Source organism: Hypanus sabinus, chromosome 1 (genome assembly GCF_030144855.1).
Source record: "Hypanus sabinus isolate sHypSab1 chromosome 1, sHypSab1.hap1, whole genome shotgun sequence".
In the NCBI taxonomy this organism is placed as follows: Eukaryota; Metazoa; Chordata; class Chondrichthyes; order Myliobatiformes; family Dasyatidae; genus Hypanus; species Hypanus sabinus.
In genome coordinates this window covers 61,355,569-61,376,511 of record NC_082706.1, presented here as the reverse complement: position 1 = coordinate 61,376,511, position 20,943 = coordinate 61,355,569, and the positions used below count along the sequence as shown (strand labels likewise).

The following is a 20,943-nucleotide window of genomic DNA, read 5'->3' as shown; positions in this document are numbered from 1 at the left end:
GAAGCTATGCAGAGGGTGCAGAGAATATTTACCAGGATGTTGCCTGGTTTGGAGAACAAGTCATATGAAACAAGGTCAGCAGAGCTGGGACTTTTCTCTTTGGAGGGTAGAAGAATGAGAGAGGACTTGATAAAGGTCTACAAGATTATGGGAGGCATAGATAGGGTGGATAGTCAGTACCTGTTTCCCAGGGCACCAATAGCAAACATCAGAGGGCATATGTACAAAATTAAGGGAGGGAAGTTTAGGGGAGACATCGAGGCTATGTTTTTTTTTACACAGAGGGTTGTGAGTGCCTGGAATGACTTGCCAGGGATGGTAGTGGACGTTAAAACGTTAGGGGTATTTAAGATCCTCTTGGACAGGCACATGGATGAAAGAAAAATAGAGGGTTATGGGGTGGTGTGGGTTTAGTACTTTTTTTTAAGGACTATATGGGTTGCACAACATGGAGGGGTGAAGGGCCTGTACTGTGCTGTAGTATTCTATGGTTCTATGGCTGGGGGGGCACTTTTGTTTAAATGGAAGGATGCTGTTCCGCCTAACCATGCTCAGTGGTTACGGGATGTTATGGCATGCCTAAATTTAGAAAAGATTCGTTGTTCAGTTTCTGAATATTGAATCATTGATTCATATTGAATCATATTAACGAACTCCTTATCCTATATTCATATAGATTAATTCATATATTAGAACATAAACAGTTTTATAAAAAAAAAGAGAGCTGTACCCACTACCAAAGTCGAAGCTGTGTTCGGGAAAAAAAAGTAAAAAAAAAACCTTATCAGATAATAAAATATGTTATTAACCAACTTATGTACTTTAATAACTTCAAGATTTTCAAAATTTGTGCGGGCCATTTTAAAATTATTTTGATAATCTTTAAGTTATTAAAGTACATAAGTTGGTTAATAACATATTTTATTATCTGATAAGGTTTTTTTTTTACTTTTTTTTTCCTGAACACAGCTTCGACTTTGGTAGTGGGTACAGCTCTCTTTTTTTTATAAAACTGTTTATGTTCTAATACATGAATTAATCTATATGAATATAGGATAAGGAGTTCGTTAATATGATTCAATATACTGTATCTAGTATTATTATATTTTTCTTTCGTTTTATAACATGTATTCTCTTGTACTCTGTATTCTTCTATATATAAATCAATAAAAATATTGAAAAAGAAAAAAAGCAGGGAAAATTACCCATAATGTGGAAATGAGCCCTGAATAAGGAGGTTAACTCCCAATGTCATTCTTCCTCAGCCCAGAGCCCACAGAGTGGTGGCTGTCTGGAACCCAGCATCACAGGGAGAGTGAGAGGGCAACAACAGGGGAGCATTTAAAAGGACTGTCATGGAACTGAATCACTGGCAGGGTCCAGCCAACCTGAGTTGACTCTGTACTGTAAACTGGGTATGTTATAAATTCACTAAGTACCGGAGACAGAGTTTAAGATAAACTGATTTATTTCTCTCAGATCCAGAATATTAAACTCCAGTCCCATTAAAGGTGAATGTGCAGCAGAAGAAACTCCTCCCATGCCCAGTGACCAGGGTGCAGAACTGGGTGTGGTGAGCAGCAGCAATAATTGCAGAGTTCAGCACTAACAGTCACTCTCGAAATTGTATTCAGCAATGGTGATGAACAAATATCCAGCTTGCAGCTTATTAAAATTTTCTCCCCAGAGTGAACTCAATGATGCACATTCAGTTGATTTGGCTGAGAGAAACTCTTCTCAAAGTCTGAGTAGGTGAACGGCCTCTCCCCAGTGTGAACTGACTGGTGTCTCTGTAGGGTATATGATCGAGTGAATCCCTTTCCACAGTCTGAGCAAGTGAATGGCTTCTCCTCAGTGTGAACTGACTGGTGTGCTAGTAGTTCGGATGACCGACTGAATCGCTTCCCACATTCTGAGCAGGTGAATGGCCTCTCCCCAGTGTGAACTTGTTGGTGTCTCTGTAGGGCAGAAGAGTGAGTGAATCCCTTCCCACAGACTGAGCAGTTGAACGGCTTCTCCCCAGTGTGAACTCGTTGGTGACTCCGTAGTTGGAATGACTGAGTGAATGTCTTCCCACAGTCTGAGCAGGTGAACGGTTTCTCCCCAGTGTGAACTCGTTGGTGTTTCTGTAGGTGGGATGACTGAGTGAATCTCTGCCCACAGACTGAGCAGGTGAATGGCTTCTTCCCTGTGTGAACTGACTGGTGTGTCAGTAGGTAAGATGATGAAATAAATCCCATCCCACATTCTGAGCAGGTGAACGGCCTCTCCCCAGTGTGAACTCGCTGGTGTATCTGCAGCTTAGATGACCGAGTGAATCCCTTCCCACATTCTGAGCAGGTGAATGGCCACTCCTGAGTGTGAACTGACTGGTGTGCCAATAGGGTGGATGACTGAGCGAATCCCTTCCCACAGACTGAGCAGGTGAACGGCCTCTCTCCAGTGTGAACTCGTTGGTGACTCTGTAGGTTGGATGATTCAGTGAATCTCTTCCCACAGACTGAGCAGGTGAATGGCTTCTCCCCTATGTGAACTGATTGGTGTCTCAGTAGGTGGGATGACTGAGTGAATCCCTTCCCACAGTCTGAGCAGGTGAATGGCCACTTCCCAGTGTGAACTGATTGGTGTCTCAGTAGGCGGGATGACTGAGTGAATCCCTTCCCACAGTCTGAGCAGGTGAATGGCCGCTCCCCAGTGTGAACTGATTGGTGTCTCAGTAGGTGGGATGATTTAGTGAATCCTTTCCCACAGTCTGAGCAGGTGAATGGCCACTCCCCAGTGTGAACTGATTGGTGTCTCAGTAGGTAGGATGACTGAGTGAATCCCTTCCCACAGTCTGAGCAGGTGAATGGCCTCTCCCCAGTGTGAACTGACCGGTGTGCTTGTAGGTTGGATGATTTAGTGAATCCCTTCCCACAGTCTGAGCAGGTGAATGGCCACTCCCCGATGTGAACTTGCTGGTGAGCCATTATCGTGGATGACTGAGTGAATCCCTTCCCACAGACTGAGCAAGTGAATGGCCTCTCCCCAGTGTGAACTGACTGGTGAGCCAGGAGATCAGATGACCGAGTGAAGCCCTTCCCACTGTCTGAGCAGGTAAACAGCCTCTACCCAGTGTGAACTCGCTGGTGTTTCAGTAGGTGAGATTTAGTGAATCCCTTCCCATAGACTGAGCAGGTGAATGGCCTCCCTCCAGTATGAACTCGCTGATGTACCTTCAGTTTAGATGAACAAGTGAATTCCTTCTCAGTCTGAGCAGGTGAATGGCCGCTCGCCAGTGTGAACTGACCAGTACCAGTAGGTCAGATGACCGAGTGAATCCTTCCCCACAAATTCAGCAGATGACCAGCTTCTGCCCAGTGTGAACGGACTGTTGAGTCCACAGGTGGGAAGACCAACTGAATCCCTTCTCATCCACAGAACAAATGAATGGCCTTGCCCAGTGTGAACTTGCTGATGTACCTTCAGTTGAGATGACCGAGTGAATCCCTCCCCACAGTCTGAGCAGGAAGGATGATCGAGTGAATCCCTTGCTCCACTTCTTAAATATCTGGACAGAGACAGCAAAACTGGCGTGTTGTATTCGAGATTCCTGCAGACAAATTCTTTGTCGTTTTTAACCTGTAAAAAGATTTACAAAATCCATCAATGTGTGGACAACATTTCAGATGTGATCACTTGAGTTGTCAAGGTGTGATCTGGTATCACACTGTTACAGTGAAGTTCAACCCAACTTGGAGAGAGAAACCATCTTCTAACAGAGCACAGTGATAGTATCTGGAATGACCAACAAATTCTCTGATGTTCTTTCTGTCTCTATAAGAATGGGTACAGAGGAGTAAGTTTTTAAACACAGAGAGTTGTGAGTGCGTGGAATGGGGTGCCAGCGACGGTGGCGGAGGCGGATAGAACAGGGTCTTTTAAGAGACCCCTGGACAGGTATATGGAGCTCAGAAAATTACAGGGCTATGGGTAACGCTAGATAATTTCTCACGCAAGGACATGTTCGACACAGCTTTGTGGGCTAAAGAGCCTGTATTGTGCTATAGGTTTTTTTCTATGTTTTTGCTGTCTCCAATCTGTGACTTGACTCAGTTTGACTCTCTCCACTGGTATTATCCCTGTTCCCACTGAGCTGCATGGGTGCCTGGCCCCACAGTAACTGAAACACTCTCACACAAATAGCACACACAAAATGCTGGTGGAACACAGCAGGCCAGGCAGCATCTATAGGGAGAAGCATTGTCAACTTTTCGTGCCAAGACCCTTCGTCAGTACTAACTGAAAGGAAAGATAGAAAGAGATTTTAAAGTAGGAGGGGGAGGGGGAAATGCGAAATGATAGAAGACCGAAAGGGGTGGGACGAAGCACAGAGCTGGAAAGGTGATTGGCAGAAGTGATACAGAGCTGGAGAAGGGAAAGGATCACGGGATAGGAGGCCTAGGGAGAAAGAAAGAGGGAGGTGAGCACCAGAGGGAGATGGAGAACAGGCAGAGTGATAGAAAAAAATAAACAACTAAATATGTCAGGGATGGGTAAGAAGGGGAGGAGGGGCATTTACAGAAGTTAGAGAAGTCAATGTTCATGCCATCAGCTTGGAGGTTACCCAGCCAGTATATAAGGTGTTGTTCCTCCAACCTGAGTATGGCTTCATTTTGACAGTAGAGGAGGCCATGGATAGACATATCAGAACGGGAATGGGCCGTGGAATTAAAATGTGTGGCCACTGGGAGATCCTGCTTTGCCTGGGTGATGGGTCCTCCATTTTCCTATCTATGTCATTGGTACCAACATGTACCAAGGCTGCTCGTCCTCTCCCTTCAGAATATTCTGGACCCTATCTGAGACATCCAGTACACTGGCACCTGAGAGGCAACACCCCACGCGGGTATCTCTATCAGGCTCACAGAATCTCCTGTCTGTTCCCCTGACTATGGAATCGGCAATGACTACCGCATTCCTCATCTCCCTCCTTCCCTCGTGAACAACTGCACCAGGCTCAGTGCCAGAGACCCAGTCACAATGGCTGTCCCCTGTCAGGTGATCCCCCTCAACAGCATCCTGAATGTTTACATTCAGACAACACAAATTTAAGCATTAAGTGACCTTAGAAAATTAGAAATTCCAAGTAAGGGTTAACATTTGAAGAATGTACAATAGCTTTAATGTATGGAAATGTTTTATCCAGAGAACAGAGGACAGGACAGTACTTTGGCATTTTGTGATGATTATCATGTAACACAGCCAGACAAGGTAACGTCAGAACTGACTAAAACCTTCTTAGAGGATGCAGGGCATTGAAATGAGAAAACACAGAGGAGATGTGAGTGGCTTTAAAAAGCTGGCCTGCTAACAGCACATTATCGAATCTGGAGTGATATGACGAGAATTGACCAGAGGGCATAACTGTACTTCCGGGCATGTTCAGCCTCACTCTAAGTATTTCATACCTTCCATTGTACAGATATACATTATGTCTAAACAACCAGAGTTTGAGTGAATGAGACTCACCAGACTTTCTACTGTCTGAATCAATGGAAACTCAGAGTCAGAAGGGTTCACTCCAGTTGATGCTCTCAATCCTCAGGCTGGTTCACTCGTTGCTGTTCCCTCGTCTTCAGTCGTGGTTTGCTTCCAGTTATGGGCTCTTCTTCCAATAGATCTCTCAGCTCAGATCTAACTTTAACCAGAGAGACAATGAAACACGTTAACAATACAAAGGAGAACCAAATATTTCTGCTTCATGTTACTGAGAGCAAAACTCACTGAAATTTAAATGTTGAATACAAATCTAACTATCTCAGTGAACAAATCTGTAATAGTCCCTCACCTTTTACAAAACCTGATCTGGGATATGAAGGAGTCACTGTTTAGACATGGTAAGACGCAAGACACAGGAACAGAATTTGGTGATTTGATCCATCTGGTCTGCCCCACCACTCAACCATGGCTGAATTTTATTCCAGCACCATATTCCTGCCTTCCTCCTGTAACCCTGAAGCTACTTAGCAATCATGAATATATTAATCTCTGTCATAAACATACCCAAATGGCAGCCTCAACCAACCTCTGCGGCAACAAATTCCACAGATCAGACATCTTTTGGCCAAAGAATTTTTCTCATCTCAGTTTTAAAGGGAAGCATCTTTATTCTGAGACTGTGCTGTCAGATCCCAGACTCCCCGTCTAATGGAAACACCCTCTCCATGTCCACTGTATCCAGGCTTTTTAGCATTCGGTAAGTTTACTTAACCATACATCCCCCACAACCCCACCGTCCCTCTGAACTCCATTGAGCACAGGTCCAGAACCATCAAATGCTCCTCATACATAACACTGATCATTCCTGAGATTATTCTTGTAAATCTCGTTAGCAAGAACTGCACTGAACACATTTCCAGAAATAACAGACAAATTGGTGCCAGGATAATTTACAAGGGATGGTTGTGGTTTCTTTACTGTTCTACTATCACAGAACAAGCCATTTCCATTTCCAAGTTAAAACAAGTCCATTTCAGGAAATATAAACCAGTCCAGGGTGAATGTAATAAAAAGAAACTGGAATTACCAGAAACGCTCAGCAGCTGAGGGGAGAGGAACAAACTTTACAATTCAGGTTAATAAAGTTTCAGCAGAATGACTTCAAGCATTTTCAGTTTTTAGAGCAGATCTCCCGTAACTTGAGATTCTGCTTGATTTCCACCAAGTGAGTGACTCATCGGAGTTAAGAGAGGCGGGACTGCGCAGGCATGTGACGTTGGGCAGTGAAGTGGGGAAGATTTAAAAAGGACAGAAAATCTAAATCGGGTTTCATTTGGAGAAGTAAGTCGGAGGATCAGAATGGAAGTGTGGCAGGAGCCATTTTGACTTTTTCTTATTCTCATCGGAGTTGAAAGCCAGGACTGCGCAGGCATGTGACGCCGAGCAGTGAAGCAGGGAAGAATTAAAAAGGACACAGCCTTCTTCAGCAGACAGCGTTGTTTGCGGGCAGCAGAGTGAGGGCTTTGGCTCAACGGGCTTACGCGGAAGCAGGCGAGGCAAGGTAGGTTTAGGTTTCAGTTTTTCCTGTTATTTGAGGAAAGGGGAAGTATGAGTGTCGGGGCAGCTTGTTGTTCTCGGTGTCGGATGTGGGAGGTCCTGGGGTCTCCTAGCCTCCCAGACGTCCATATCTGTGCCAGGTGCGCTGAGCTGCAGCTCCTAAGGGACCGTGTTAGGGAACTGGAGATGCAGCTCGATGACTTTTGCCTGGTCAGGGAGAGTGAAGAGTTGATAGAGAGGAGTTATAGGGAGATGGCCACACCAAGGCCACGGGAGGCAGACAGGTGGGTCACGGTTAGGAGGGGGAAGGGGAAGAGTCAGGTACCAGAGAGTAGCCCAGTGGCTGTACCCCTTGTCAATAAGTACTCCTGTTTGAGTGCTGTTGGGGGGTGGGGGGGAGACAGCCTACCTGGGGGAAGCAACAGTGGCCGTGCCTCTGGCACAGAGTCCACCCATGTAGCTCAGAAGGTTAGGGAAAGGAAGAGAAAGGCAGTAGTAATAGGGAACTTGATAGTTAGGGGGTCAGAGAGGCGATTCTGTGGATACAGTCAGGAGACCCGGATGGTAGTTTGCCTCCCTGGTGCCAGGGTCCTGGATGTTTCTGATCACGTCCAAGATATCCTGAAGTGGGAGGGTGAGGAGCCAGAGGTCGTGGTACATATAGGTACCAATGAGATAGGTAGGAAAAGGGAAGAGGTCCTGAAAGGAGAATACAGGGAGTTAGGAAGGCAGTTGAGAAGAAGGACCGCAAAGGTAGTAATCTCGGGATTTCTGCTTGTACCACGCAACAGTGAGAGTAGGAATCATCTGCCATTTTGCAGCGCATGAAGTAAGTCACATTTTATAGCAGCTCCACTTTTCTTTATACCTTGTATCCCACTGACAGATTCCTTTTAAGTTTGATGATTTATTACTTCTACTGAAGGACTTACGATTTAATTACGATGGCCGGAATTCAATCAGGTATTGAACTGAGAAGCGGCAAGACTTTTCCCGAAATGGAGCAAACTGAACAAGTAAAGAAAGTGGAGGAACCTGATACTTTAGCAGGAATATTTTCTTCAGTACAAGATATGAAGTTTGAATTTGGATCACTAAATACTAAGATTGATAAGCTGATGGATACCAATGGGAAGCTTGAAAAATCTATCTCTAGTGTTCAAGAATCTGAAGAATTTGCACTTTCAATTTCAGACACTTAAGCAGACTACAAATTGAATTGACAACGAACATGATCAATTCAGGCAAACTATTAAAGAACAAGGAGTGAAGATGTCTTCGATGGAAAAGAAAATTAATGAAATTACCTCGGAACTATCTAAAATGAAGAAAAAAGTGGTTTAGACAGTAGAGTACATCAGAGGAATTTGTGTATACTAGAATTGCCTGAAAATACTGAAGCTGGTGATCTGTTAAAGTTTTTCTCAGGCATGCTGTACTCACTTTTTAGTGAGACCCTGGAAGCTAGACCTTTAATCGATTTTCTTGGTGTTCATCTGAATTACATCCTCAACCAATTGTACTTTGTTTGCATTATTATACAACCAAAGAAGCCATACTTCAAGAGGCTCGAAGAAAGCGAAAGATAATCCTCAAATCAACAGAGATTCGTATAGTCGAAGATTTCCCTCCTGAGATTTTTGCTGAAAGAAGGAAATACCGATAAGTCATGAGCGAAATGTATAAGCGAAATTTACATCCATCTCTTTGGCATCCAGCGCGGCTGATAATCTTTCCTGAAGGGTCTCAGTCACTGAGAATCTACACCCCCAGGAGGGATGGGAGTACGTTAAAAATCTTAAAGTTAAGCCAATTGCTGAATAATTAGTGTGTGTGTATATATTTTGTAGGGAACTCTTATAGTATTATACTATAGAGGTTCATATAGGACCTGCCGTGCACTACTCTTTTTTATTTTTTTTGCTTGTTTCAACATTAATATAGTTTTAGGTTTGTTTTTTTTGAGAGAAAGAACTTCATTTGTCATATTATTTGCTTGGATTTACTTTTCTTTGAATATGTGATTAATATACGTTAGATGAATTTAAGATGGCCGTCGCCAGTTGTTTTTATTACTGTTAGACATAACATTGCAGCATTTGAGATTGGTTTGTCCCTTTTATTATGGCTATAATGGATAAGACTAATATTTCAATTTTAATATTTTAATATACGTAGCTGCAAAATGGAGGATAGGTTCAAGGGTTATTAGGTTAGCATGTGACCAGCCTATTGGTTGCTTTTTTGCTGGCTTTCTGGGAGGAGCTATGAGAATAGGTTTTCTTTCTCGATTGGGTGGTTATTTTGATGGACATTATTTTTGCAAATACATCATCCTTTCTAGTCATATCCGTACCTTTTTGATTAATCTATGCTTGTGCAATAGTTTTCTTTATAAAGTATTAAATTAAATTTTAAACATGGATGTTAATAAAATTAATATAATCTCTTGGAATCTGAACGGTGCAAATGATCCTATTAAGTGTAAAAAGATTTTTAAGAAATTAAAAACACAATGCAGGTATTATTTATGCACAAGAAAATCATATACGGAGACAGGATGAGGAGTGATTTTTAAAATTTTGGAAAAGACCTTTATTTCATTCTTTATCGACTAATAAAGTTAGAGGCGTATCTATTTTTGTTCACTCTAAAATCCCTTTTGTACATTTTAATACTATTACTGATTCGATTGGAAGATGTTTAATTGTTACTGGCTTATGCGATCAAAAGGTAGTTTTGGTGTGTGTATACGCACCTAATGTAGATAGTTCTGAATTTTTCAAGAAGCTTTTTTCTGAGCTACCAAATTTGAATGAATATAAGTTGATCATGGGCGGTGACTTTAATTGCTATCTGAATCCAGCGATTGACAGGTCATCAACCAATCCATCGCTTCCCAACAAAGCGGTGGCATGTATTAATTCTGTTTTTACTAGAATATGGCCTGGTCGATATCTGGAGATTTAAACACCCTAACGACAAAGATTTTTCTTTTTTTTCACATGTTCATCATAAATACTCTAGAATTGATTACTGTTTTCTAGACACACGTTTGTTACACTCCACTGTTGAGTGTGCGTATGACAACATTGCGTTTTTGGATCACGTGCCTTTGAAGTTAACCCTGAAGTTTTCGGATAGCTTTTTGAAAATGTCACAGTGGAGACTGAATCCCGTATTGTTATGGGATCCAGCCTTAGTTAGTTTTATTAAGGAGCAAATTTCTATATTTTTTGAATTTAATACAACTGAAGGAATGTCAAACCTGGTTATATGGGACACGATGAAATCTTTTCTTAGAGGACAGATAATTTCATACTCAGCAGCTTTAAGAAAGAAAACTAAAGCACAACTGTCAGTGCTTACTAATAAAATTAGAGAGACAGATAAAGCGTTTTCAGTTAAACCTACTGAAGACCTATATAAAGAAAGGGTCGAACTTCAATCACAATATGATTTGTTTCTAACCTTTCTCATCGGACAGCAAATTCTTAAATCTAAAAGTCTACTTTATATACATGGAGTTAAATCAGGTAAACTTTTGGATGGTCAGTTAAAGGCTGGTATGATTAGAAGACAGATTTTAAAAACTCGTAGACCAGATAGAATTGAAACCTTAGATCCTTATGAAATTAATAAGATATTTATGGATTTCTACTCATCTTTATAAATCTGAATTCTCTGACAATACTACTATTATGAATAGATTTTTGCAAAAATTAAATATACCCAAAATTTTGACTCAAGATGTTGACATATTAGATGCACCTATTAAACAAGAGAAAATGGCTAAAGCTATATCCTCTATGCAATTAGGGAAAGCTCTGGGACCAGATGGTTATACGGTGGAATTTTACAAGGAAATATGAAATGTCCCATGAAATGCCTATACCACATCTTCATCAAACTTTTACTGATTTTATACCCTCTGGGAATCTTCTGAAAACTTTTTATGAGGCATTAATTTCATTGATTCCTAAAAAAAAGGAAAAGATTTATTGGAATGTGCATCCTATAGACCTATCTCTTTACTGAATGTACATCTTAAAATCCTCTCTAAGATACTAGCCAATAGACCTGAGAATATTTTGCCTACTGTTATCTCAAATGATCAAACTGGATTTATTAAAAATAGGTACTAATATTTTGATATTCAAAGACTGTTAAATATCATTTATACCCCCCCAGTTAAAGAATCTGAATGTATTGTGTCTCTGGATGTAGAAAAAGTTTTTGATAGGGTGGAGTGGCCTTATCTGTTTCAGGTTTTGAAGAGGTTTAATTTTGTTCCGGGATTTATTTCCTGGATTAAACTGATTTATCAAGCCCCGGTGGCAGCGATTATAACAAATAATCAAAAGTCTCCTTATTTTAGATTATATAGAGGAACCCCTCAGGGCTGTCCTCTCAGTCCTTTATTATTTAATTTGGTTTTAGAACCACTTGCTATCGCTCTTAGGGATTCTAATTCTGTGCAGGGTATTAAGAGAGGGGATAAATTGCATAAGCTTTCGTTATATGCGGATGATTTACTAGTTTACATTTCAGACCCTAGGAAATCTATTCCTTCTATGTTATCTATATTTACAGAATTTAGTATTTTCTCTGGATATAAACTCAACTTCCATAAAATTGAACTATTTCCTATTAATAATTATTCTGATTATTATGATCAAATACCTTTTAATATTGCTAAACACTATTTCATTTACCTTGGTATTAAAATTACTAAAAATGTTAAAGACCTATATAACTATATAACAATTACAGCACAGAAACAGGCCATCTCGGCCCTTCTAGTCCGTGACAAACACTTACTCTCACCTTGTCCCACTGGCCCGCACTCAGCCCATAACCCTCCATTCCTTTTCTGTCCATATACCTATCCAATTTTACTTTAAATGACAATATCGAACCTGCCTCTACCACTTCTACTGGAAGCTCGTTCCACACAACTACCACTCTCTGAGTAAAGAAGTTCCCCTTCGTATGTAAGTATAATTTTTCCCCTGTAATTGAATATACTCAACAAGTGCTTTCTAAATGGTCGCCTATATCAATGTCATTAATTGGTCGAATAAATGCTATAAAAATGGTTATTTTACTGACATTTTTATATACATTACAAGCAGTTCCATCTTTTGTTCCGAAAATATATTTTCATAAAATAGATTCTATGATCTTGTCTTACATTTGGAATAATAAAAACTCCAGAGTGAATAAATTTTCAAAAAAAAGATGGAGGACTGGTGCTACCAACTTTAGATTTTATTATTGGGCAATTAATATTTGTTATATCACCGTTTGAATTCATGGTATAGATAATCAGGATTGCCCTTCATGGTTACATTTGGAGGAGAATTCAGTAAGGGGTTTTCTTTAGCTTCTTTACTAGGAGCTCCCCTTCCTTTTTCGTTCTCCAGAATAGGTAGACAAGGTCTTAGTCCTATTGTTAAACATACTTTAAAAATTTGGTTTCAGTTTCGAAGGTTTTTTGATTTAGATAACTTTGTTCTCTCTAGTAATATCTATTCTAACTTTTTCTTTAAACCATCAACTCTGGATAAGGCTTTTTTAATATGGAAAACTAAGGGAATAAAAACTTTTTTAGATTTGATATCAGAGGATTGTTTAATGTCTTTTTCGCAGTTAATGGATAAATATATCTAGTACACATTATTTTTAGATATTTACAAATTAGGAATTTTTTACGTGATTTTTTTACTGAACTATCCTTTGACTTATTCTTCAAATTTGGTTTATGCTATATTTCAGTTTAAACCATTTCAAAAAATGATTCATAGCTATTATTTATAAACAATTAATGTATGCACATATGACGCCTAATGATAAGGTTAATCATACTTGGGAAATAGAACTTCAACATTCACTTTTAGATGATCAATGGAGTAAAATTTATTATCTAGTTAATAATTCATCTATCTGTGCACGTCACTCCCTAATTCAGTTTAAGATAGTACACAGGGCCCATATGTCAAAAGACAAATTAGGCATATTTGTTTTCTAATATAAGCCCTATTTGTGACAGATGCAGTGCTGAGGTGGCTACTCTAACTCATATGTTTTGGTCCTGTGTAAAGTTAAATAATTTTTGGAGGGATGTGTTTAGAATATTATCAAAAGTTACAGGTGTGGATTTACAACCCAATTCACTTACGGCAATCTTTGGGATTATTCCAGAGGAAACAAGTCGAGTTCCTGCTTCCGTTCAACATGTGATAGCCTTTTCAACTTCAGTGGCCAGGAGAGCTATCTTGTTATACTGGAAAGATTCTAATCCACCGACTGTTTTTAAACTGGCTCTCCTCCATTATGTCGTGTTTAAGTTTGGAGAAAATTAGAAGCCAGACGTTCGACACATCTTTTAACTTTGAGCAAGTCTGGTGACCCTTTATTCAACGTTTTCATATGATTTAATTTTTTTAAGGAAAAATTTTCCTTATCCACAAAGGTTTCGAGTTGACTGAAAGAATGTTTTCTTTCTCCTTTTTTTCTCTTTTTCTCCTCAAATGGACTGCCCAATCTTTCCATTTTTTTTTATTTTAGACTAGTTTAGCGGGATCTTTTCTTCTTATTATTAATAAAATATCCAGTCTTTTTTTTTATGACTTGTTAAGAGGAGTTGTGATTTCTTGTTTATATAGTATATACAACAGCTTAACATTATATTCAATTGACCTTGACAATATATATATTTTTTTGTTGTTTCCACGTCTTTTGTATTATGTGTTTGCCAAAACTTCTCCTCTGAGTTGTAATATTTTCTCTGCTGAAAATTAATAAAAAAAGATTGAAAATGAAAATGAGAGTAGGAATGGAATGAGTTGGAGGATAAATGCATGGCTGAGAGATTGGAGCAGGGGGCAGGGATTCAAGTTTCTGGATCATTGGGACCTCTTCTGGGGCAGATGTGTCCTGTACAAAAAGGACGGGGTTAAACTTGAATGCTAGGGGGACCAATATCCTGGCAGGAAGGTTTAATGGAGTTGTTAGGGAGGGTTTAAACTAATTTGGCAGGGGGATGGGATCTGGAATGATGGAGCTGAGGAGAGGGAAAACAGAAATAGATCTAAGGTAGTAATCAGTAAGAATATCATGAAGGACAGGCAGGTGATGGAGCAAATTTACAGCCATTGGGATGAGTTGCAGTGCAATCAATGCAAAAAGTACCAAATACTGGACTTAAGGTGTTATACTTAAATGCACGCAGCACAAGGAATAAGGTGGATGATCTTGTTGTACAGTTACAGAATGGCAGGTATGATATTGTGGCCATCACGGAGATGTGGCTAAAGGATGCATGTCTCTGGGAGCTGAACGTCCAAGGATACACGGTGTATTAGAAGGATAGGCAGGTAGACAGAGGGGGTAGCGTGGCTTTAATGGTAAGAAATGATATTAAATTATTAGAAAGAGTAAACATAGGATCAGAAGGTACAGAATCTGTATGGGTTGAGCTAAGAAATCACAGGGGTAAAAGGACCCTGATGTCAGTTATCTACAGGCCTCCAAAGAGCTGCAGTGATGTGGACTACAAATTACAACAGGAAATAGAAAAGCCTTGCCAGAAAGGCAGTGTTATGATAATTGTAGGGGATTTTAACATATGAGTAGATTGGGAAAATCAGGTCGGCACTGGATCTCAAGAGAGAATTTGCAGAATGTCTATGCGATGGCTTTTTAGAACTGCTTGTTGTTGAGCCCACTAGGGGATCAGCTGTACTGGATTGGTATTGTGTAATGAATCAGAAGTGATTAGAGAGATGGAAGTGAAGGAACCCCTAGGAGTCAGTGATCACAACATGATTGAGTTCACTGTGAAATTTGAGAAAGAGAAGCCAAAATCCGATGTGTCGGCATGTCAGTGGAGTAAAGGAAATTACAGTGGCATGAGAGAGGAACTGGCCAAGGTTGACTGGAAAGGAATACTAGTGGGAAGGACGGCAGAGCAGCAGTGGCTGGAGTTTAAGCGAGAAGTAAGAAAGGTGCAAGACAGATATATTCCAAAGAAGAAGAAATTTTCGAATGGAAAAAGGCTGACAAGAGAAGTCAAAGCCAAAGTAAAAGCAAAGCAGAGGGCACACAAGGAAGCAAAAATTAGTGGGAAGACAGAGGATTGGGAAGTCTTTAAAAGCTTACGAAAGGAAACTAAGAAGGTCATTAAAAGGGAACAGATGAACTATGAAAGGAAGCTAGCAAATAATATCAAAGAGGATACTATAAGCTTCTTCAAGTATATAAAGAGTAAAAGACAGGTGAGAGTAGATATCCGACTGATAGAAAATGATGCTGGAGAAATTGTAATGGGAGATATGGAGATGGCGGAAGAACTGAATGAGTATTTTGCATCGGTCTTCACCGAGGAAGACATCAGCAATATACTGGACATTCAAGGGTGTCAGGGAAGAGAAATATGCGCAGTCACAATTACGACAGAGAAATTACTCAGGAAGCTGAATAGTCTAAGGGTAGATAAATCTCATGGACCAGATGGAATGCACCCTTGTGTTCTGAAGGAAGTAGCAGTGGAGATTGCGGAGGCATTAGCAATGATCTTTCAAAAGTCGATAGATTCTGGCCTGGTTCTAGAGGACTGGAAGATTGAAAATGTCACTCTGCTATTTAAGAAGGGGGCATGGAAGCAAAAAGGAAATTATAGACCTGTTAGCTTGACATCAGTGGTTGGAAAGTTGTTGCAGTCGATTGTCATGTATAAGGTTATGGAGTATCTGGAGGCATACGACAAGATAGGCAGAACTCAGCATAGTTTCCTTAAAGGAAAATCCTGCCTGACAAACCTAGTGCAATTTTTTGAGGAAATTACAAGTAGGCTAGACAAGGGAGATGCAATGGATGTTGTGTATTTGGATTTTCAGAAGGCCTTTGACAAGGTGCCGCACATGAAGCTGCTAAACAAGAGCCCATGGAATTACAGGAAAATCACATACGTGGATAGAGCATTGGCTGATTGGCAGAAAACAGAGATTGGGAATAAAGGGATCCCATTCTGGTTGGCTGCTGGTTACCAGTGGTGTTCCACAGGAATCCGTGTTGGGGCCACTTCTTTTTATGTTGTATATCAACGATTTGAATTATGGAATCGATAGTTTTGGGGCTAAGTTTGCTGATGATACAAAAATAGGTGGAGGGGCCGGTAGTGCTGAGGAAACAGAGAGTCTGCAGAGAGACTTGGATAGATTGGGGGAATGGGCAAAGAAGTGGCAAATTAATTACAACGTTGGAAAGTGTACAGTCATGCACTTTAGTAGAAGAAATAAACGGGAAGACTATTATTTAAATAGGGAGAGAATTCGAAGTTCTGAGATGCAACGGGACTTGGGAGTCCTTGTGTAGGAGATCTTTAAGGTTAAATTCCAGGTTGAGTCAGTGGTGAAGAAGGCGATGTTGGCATTCGTTTCTAGAGGAATAGAGTATAGGGGTAGGGATGTAATGTTGAGGCTCTATAAGGCACTGGTAAGACCTCATTTGGAATACTGTATGCAGTTTTGGGCTCTTTATTTAAGAAAGGATGTGCTGACATTGGAGAGGGTTCAGAGAAGATTCACTAGAATAATTCCAGGAATGACAGGGTTAACATATGAGGAACATTTGACTGCTCTCGGACTGTACTCCTTGGAGTTTAGAAGAATGAGGGGGGACCTCATAGAAACATTTCGAATGTTGAAAGGCATGGACAGAGTTGATGTGGCAAAGTTGTTTCCCATGGTAGGGGAGTATGGTACGAGAGGACATGACTTGAGTATTGCAGGGCGTCCATTCAGAACAGAAATGCGATGAAAATATTTTAGCCAAAGGGTGGTTGTTGCCACAAATTATGGAATTTGTTGCCACAGGCGGCAGTGGAGGCTAAGTCATTGGGTGCATTTAAGGCAGAGACTGATAGGTATCCGAGTAGTCAGGGCATCAAAGGTTATGGTGAGAAGGTGAGGGGAATGGGACTAAAGCGGAGATGGATCAGCTCATGATGAAATGGCAGAGCAGACTCGATGGGCTGAATGGCTGACTTCTGCTCCTTTGTCTTATGGTCTTATGGAGTGACAGACAGGTGACAGTGAGGGGGCGAATTTCCAAAAACAGTTTGAACACCAAACTCACAGGTCGATTTCTACTGTTGTAAACACGGAACAGCCCATTTACTCATAGCCTGTCCCTGTGAGGATGGAATGGGAACTCATCCTCTCCTCAGATTATCAGTCATTGCTTCCAAAGGAACTGCAGAAACAAACATCTGATACTCACTCAACACCTCATGAACCTGGGCAGCTCAATCCCCAGATCCATTTTACCTGGATCAAAAAGTGTGATATCCCAGGACACACCCTCACAGAGTCACACAGGTGAATCTGCCACTCACCAATCCTGACAGTCTCACACATCGTCCCCACATCTCACACTGGGTAGTGCAATCCAGGATTTCCCCACAACCAACGTCCAGCTGCCCAAAATCTCTGCTTCATTTCAGAACGACGACCATCCAGCCCCATCTGTAGAAACACTATCTAAAGTCAAAGCCAAAACACCAACAGTTCCATATGCCTGGAATGTAGATCACAGGATTATAGCCCAAGCACCAATTCTCCCAGTACTCTTTGCTGACAATGATATGCTGCAGTGTGTCAGCCAGTCACTGTTCAAAAACTAGCACCTCCAAACCAATGCACAACAGAACTGGTACCTGATGATCCTCCGGCATTCCAGCTAACAAAAACCAGGGGCATTAACAGAAGTTAGAGAAGTCAATGTTCATGCCATTAGGTTGGAGGCTACCCAGCCGGTAAATAAGGTGTTGAAAGCAGGATCTCCCAGCGGCCACACATTTTAACTTCACATCCCATTCCCATTCTGATATGTATATCCATGGCCTCCTCTACTGTCAAGATGAATCCACACTCAGGTTGGAGGAAAAACACCTTATATAAAAAACACCTTATATAAAAAACACCTTATAAAAACACCTTTCTTTCTCACTAGGCCTCCCATCCCATGATCCTTTCCCTTCTCCAGCTCTGTATCCCTTTTGCCAATCACCTTTCTGGCTCTCTGCTTCACCCCACCCCCTCCGGTCTTCTATCATTTCGCATTTCCCCCTCCCCCTCCTACTTTCAAATCTCTTAGTATCTTTTCTTTCAATTAGTCCTGACGAAGGGTCTCGGCCCGAAACGTCGACAGCGCTTCTTTCTGTAGACGCTACCTGGCCGCTGCGTTCCACCAGCAGATTTACTCAACCTCGGAATCAGCCTCTACTCACCGCCACCGGAATCAGACAAACACCGTCAACAGCTGCCGCTGCTTCTTTTTCTTCAGCGAGCAGGAAGTTCGCCGCAGCGCCACCCGTGGCTGGAGGTCCATACAGCGCCAACTGTGGCCGGAGGTCCATGCTGCGCCACCAGTGGCCAGAGGTCTATGCAGCGCCAACTGTGGCCGGAGGCGGGCGAGGCAACGGAGAGGGAATTCACAAACGTGTCAAAGTCTGCAGATGCTGGAAATCCAGAGCAACTCAAACAAAATACTGGCGGAACTGCCAGGCAGCATCTATCGAAAAGTGAACCCTCCTTCAGGACTGAAAGGAATGGGGGAAATATCTGAATAAAATTGGGGCGGGCGAGGAAATATCTATCTGGAAGGTGATAAGTGAAGCCAGGTAGATGGGAAAGCTCAAGAGCAAAAGAAAATAGAATCTAATAGGAGAGGAGAGTGGAGAATAGGAGAAAGGGATGGAGCAGTGGACCCTCCCAGAGAGAAGTGATAAGCAGGTGAGAGCACGTGAAAAGTCAGAGAAGGGGGGGGGGGGCGAGGGGGAAATTTGTTCACCGGAAGGAGAAATCGATGTTCGTGCCATCAGGTTGTGGGGGGTATCCAGGCGGAATATAAGGCGCTGATCCTAGACCCTGAGGGTGGCCTCATCTTGGCACAATGAGGAGGCGATGGGTTGACACGTCGGAAGGGGAATGGGAATGTTTGGACACCAGGAAGAATAGTTCAAAGGTTAACTTATTATCAAAGCAGGTATTTATAAACAATTCTGAGGTTTTATTTTTCTCCAGAGAGCCACGAAACAAAGAAAGAGCATGAAAGTTGTTCAGAGAGAAAAATCAAATTCCCACCCCACCCCCAGCAAAATAAAGAACGGCATCCTGATCATCAACCCCGAAAACACACCTCTCCTGCTCAAATGGGAACAATAACATCGACCTCCCCCAAAAAAATCAACCCTCCCCCCCAAAAAAGGGAGCAATAATATCAACCCCCGAGAACAAAAATTAATCCAAACCCGCACAACTGCAGAGGAGCTGGTGTCACCAGAGTAGAGGCAGCCGCATCGGGAGCAGCGGACACAACGGGCGACCCCGGAAGATTCACAGATGAAGAGTCGCCTCACCTGGAAGGACGGTTGGACAACGGAGAGAGTTTGGCCATCCAGCCCTTTCACTATGACACCCCAAACTCCTCATCAAATCCGTCTAAACGAATCTGGGTGAAATTTAATGACCAACAAATAGAATTCGTCTCAGCGATCAGCTGTCTGAATGAATAACTGACTTTAAAGAGGAAGGGGTATCTGTGGTCCCATTGTCAGGGTGTTGAGTTTACCAGGAGACAAAGACTGCAGGGTCGAGAGATTTTCTGTTGACTATGTGTAGACCCCGCTGACAATTCTGGTGTTGTGATCCAAGTCGAGACAAACACCACCCTACCACTCCACCAACAACACGGCACAGCCGGACACGTAACAGGGGACTTTACATCTTACAACACAACAGTGATGAAACCCGTGATTAATGTTGTTGTCCCACTGAAATCATAGGAAACGTCTATTTAGGTGCTTTTTATTACAAGCACTCCCCCATAGCTGACGTCACACAGGCACACCCACTCGCCTGACGTCACACATGGGCCCCCCACACCGGGATCTGTCCTCACGTGCGCGGTATCTTACGTCACCACGCTTGCTCGGTTTAATGGCTAGGTTAATAATCATGTGACGAGCCCCTCCCCCACCGCTGTCAACCAAGGATTCAGCAGCTGCGCTATTCCCATTGATGCGAAGTGATGTCAATCACTGGTTACAACCAGTAGCGGACCAGCCGAGAGGGCGGTATCCCTGTTAACTCATCTCCCACTCAAGCTTCGACCTCACTGTACAGCGGAGAAAACCTCAAGGTAAATGTCCCGTTTTTGATTTATTTCCATTTCCCTCCAAGGGAGATTGGGGTGTTTGTGAAGCGCCTCTGGAGTCTGATATTTCACTGAGAGGTAGGAGGAGACCACTCACCCCATCGGCGATTCCTGGAGAGAGGGACAGGGAATTTTATTGAGAGGATAAAGATGGTGTGAAAAGGGGCGGACAGGATGTCTGTCCCAGTGGGGACAGGAGGGGCTCATCTGTGAAAATGTCTGAGCCCACGGTGGTGGCGAGCAGAGGGATTCACCACATTGGGGGCAAACGCCGGCAGACTGTTGGCCTGCAAGCGGGGCTAATGATCCGGGCAATGTGACAATTATTTGGGATTTATTGAGACTGTACCTGGAACATGGTGTAAAATCCTCCTTCCCATACTAACACGAGTTATATATGTTGTGTTCTTTATATTAATATGTACCGTGGGTTTCTAATAAAAAACATATTCTGGAAGAATAGAATTTTTATTTATCAACAGCCACATGTGTCTTACAAAGCCATCTTTTCTCGATCTCTTCATCATTCCTGCACATGCTCAGAACCCTCTCCAACCACATTCTTACCTGTCACATCACCACATCTTCCCTTCCTGAAAAAAAAACAATTAGCAACATTCACCAGAGAAAATGCATAATTTAACATGTCTCTATCAGTCTCTCTGGGGGGTCTACGAACTCGAG

General features: G+C 42.0%; 1 protein-coding gene across 7 annotated transcripts; it reads right to left on the bottom strand.

The window, feature by feature from the left end:
* Nucleotides 1–1,450: 1,450 nt before the first annotated feature.
* Nucleotides 1,451–18,413, bottom strand: LOC132394279 (zinc finger protein 226-like). Of its 7 annotated transcripts, XM_059970211.1 has the most exons (4): nt 18,332–18,367; nt 17,438–17,567; nt 5,512–5,680; nt 1,451–3,621 (listed from the first exon to the last, which is right to left on the bottom strand). In XM_059970211.1, the coding sequence occupies exon 4, from the start codon at nt 2,967–2,969 to the stop codon at nt 1,695–1,697; it is 1,275 nt and encodes a 424-aa protein (XP_059826194.1). In that variant the 5' UTR covers nt 2,970–3,621; nt 5,512–5,680; nt 17,438–17,567; nt 18,332–18,367; the 3' UTR covers nt 1,451–1,694. The 7 variants fall into 7 exon arrangements, with proteins under 7 accessions (XP_059826194.1, XP_059826204.1, XP_059826232.1 ...); XM_059970221.1 differs by lacking the exon at nt 17,438–17,567 and having other exon boundaries at nt 18,332–18,413; XM_059970249.1 differs by lacking the exon at nt 17,438–17,567 and having other exon boundaries at nt 5,512–5,676; nt 18,332–18,402.
* Nucleotides 18,414–20,943: the final 2,530 nt, after the last annotated feature.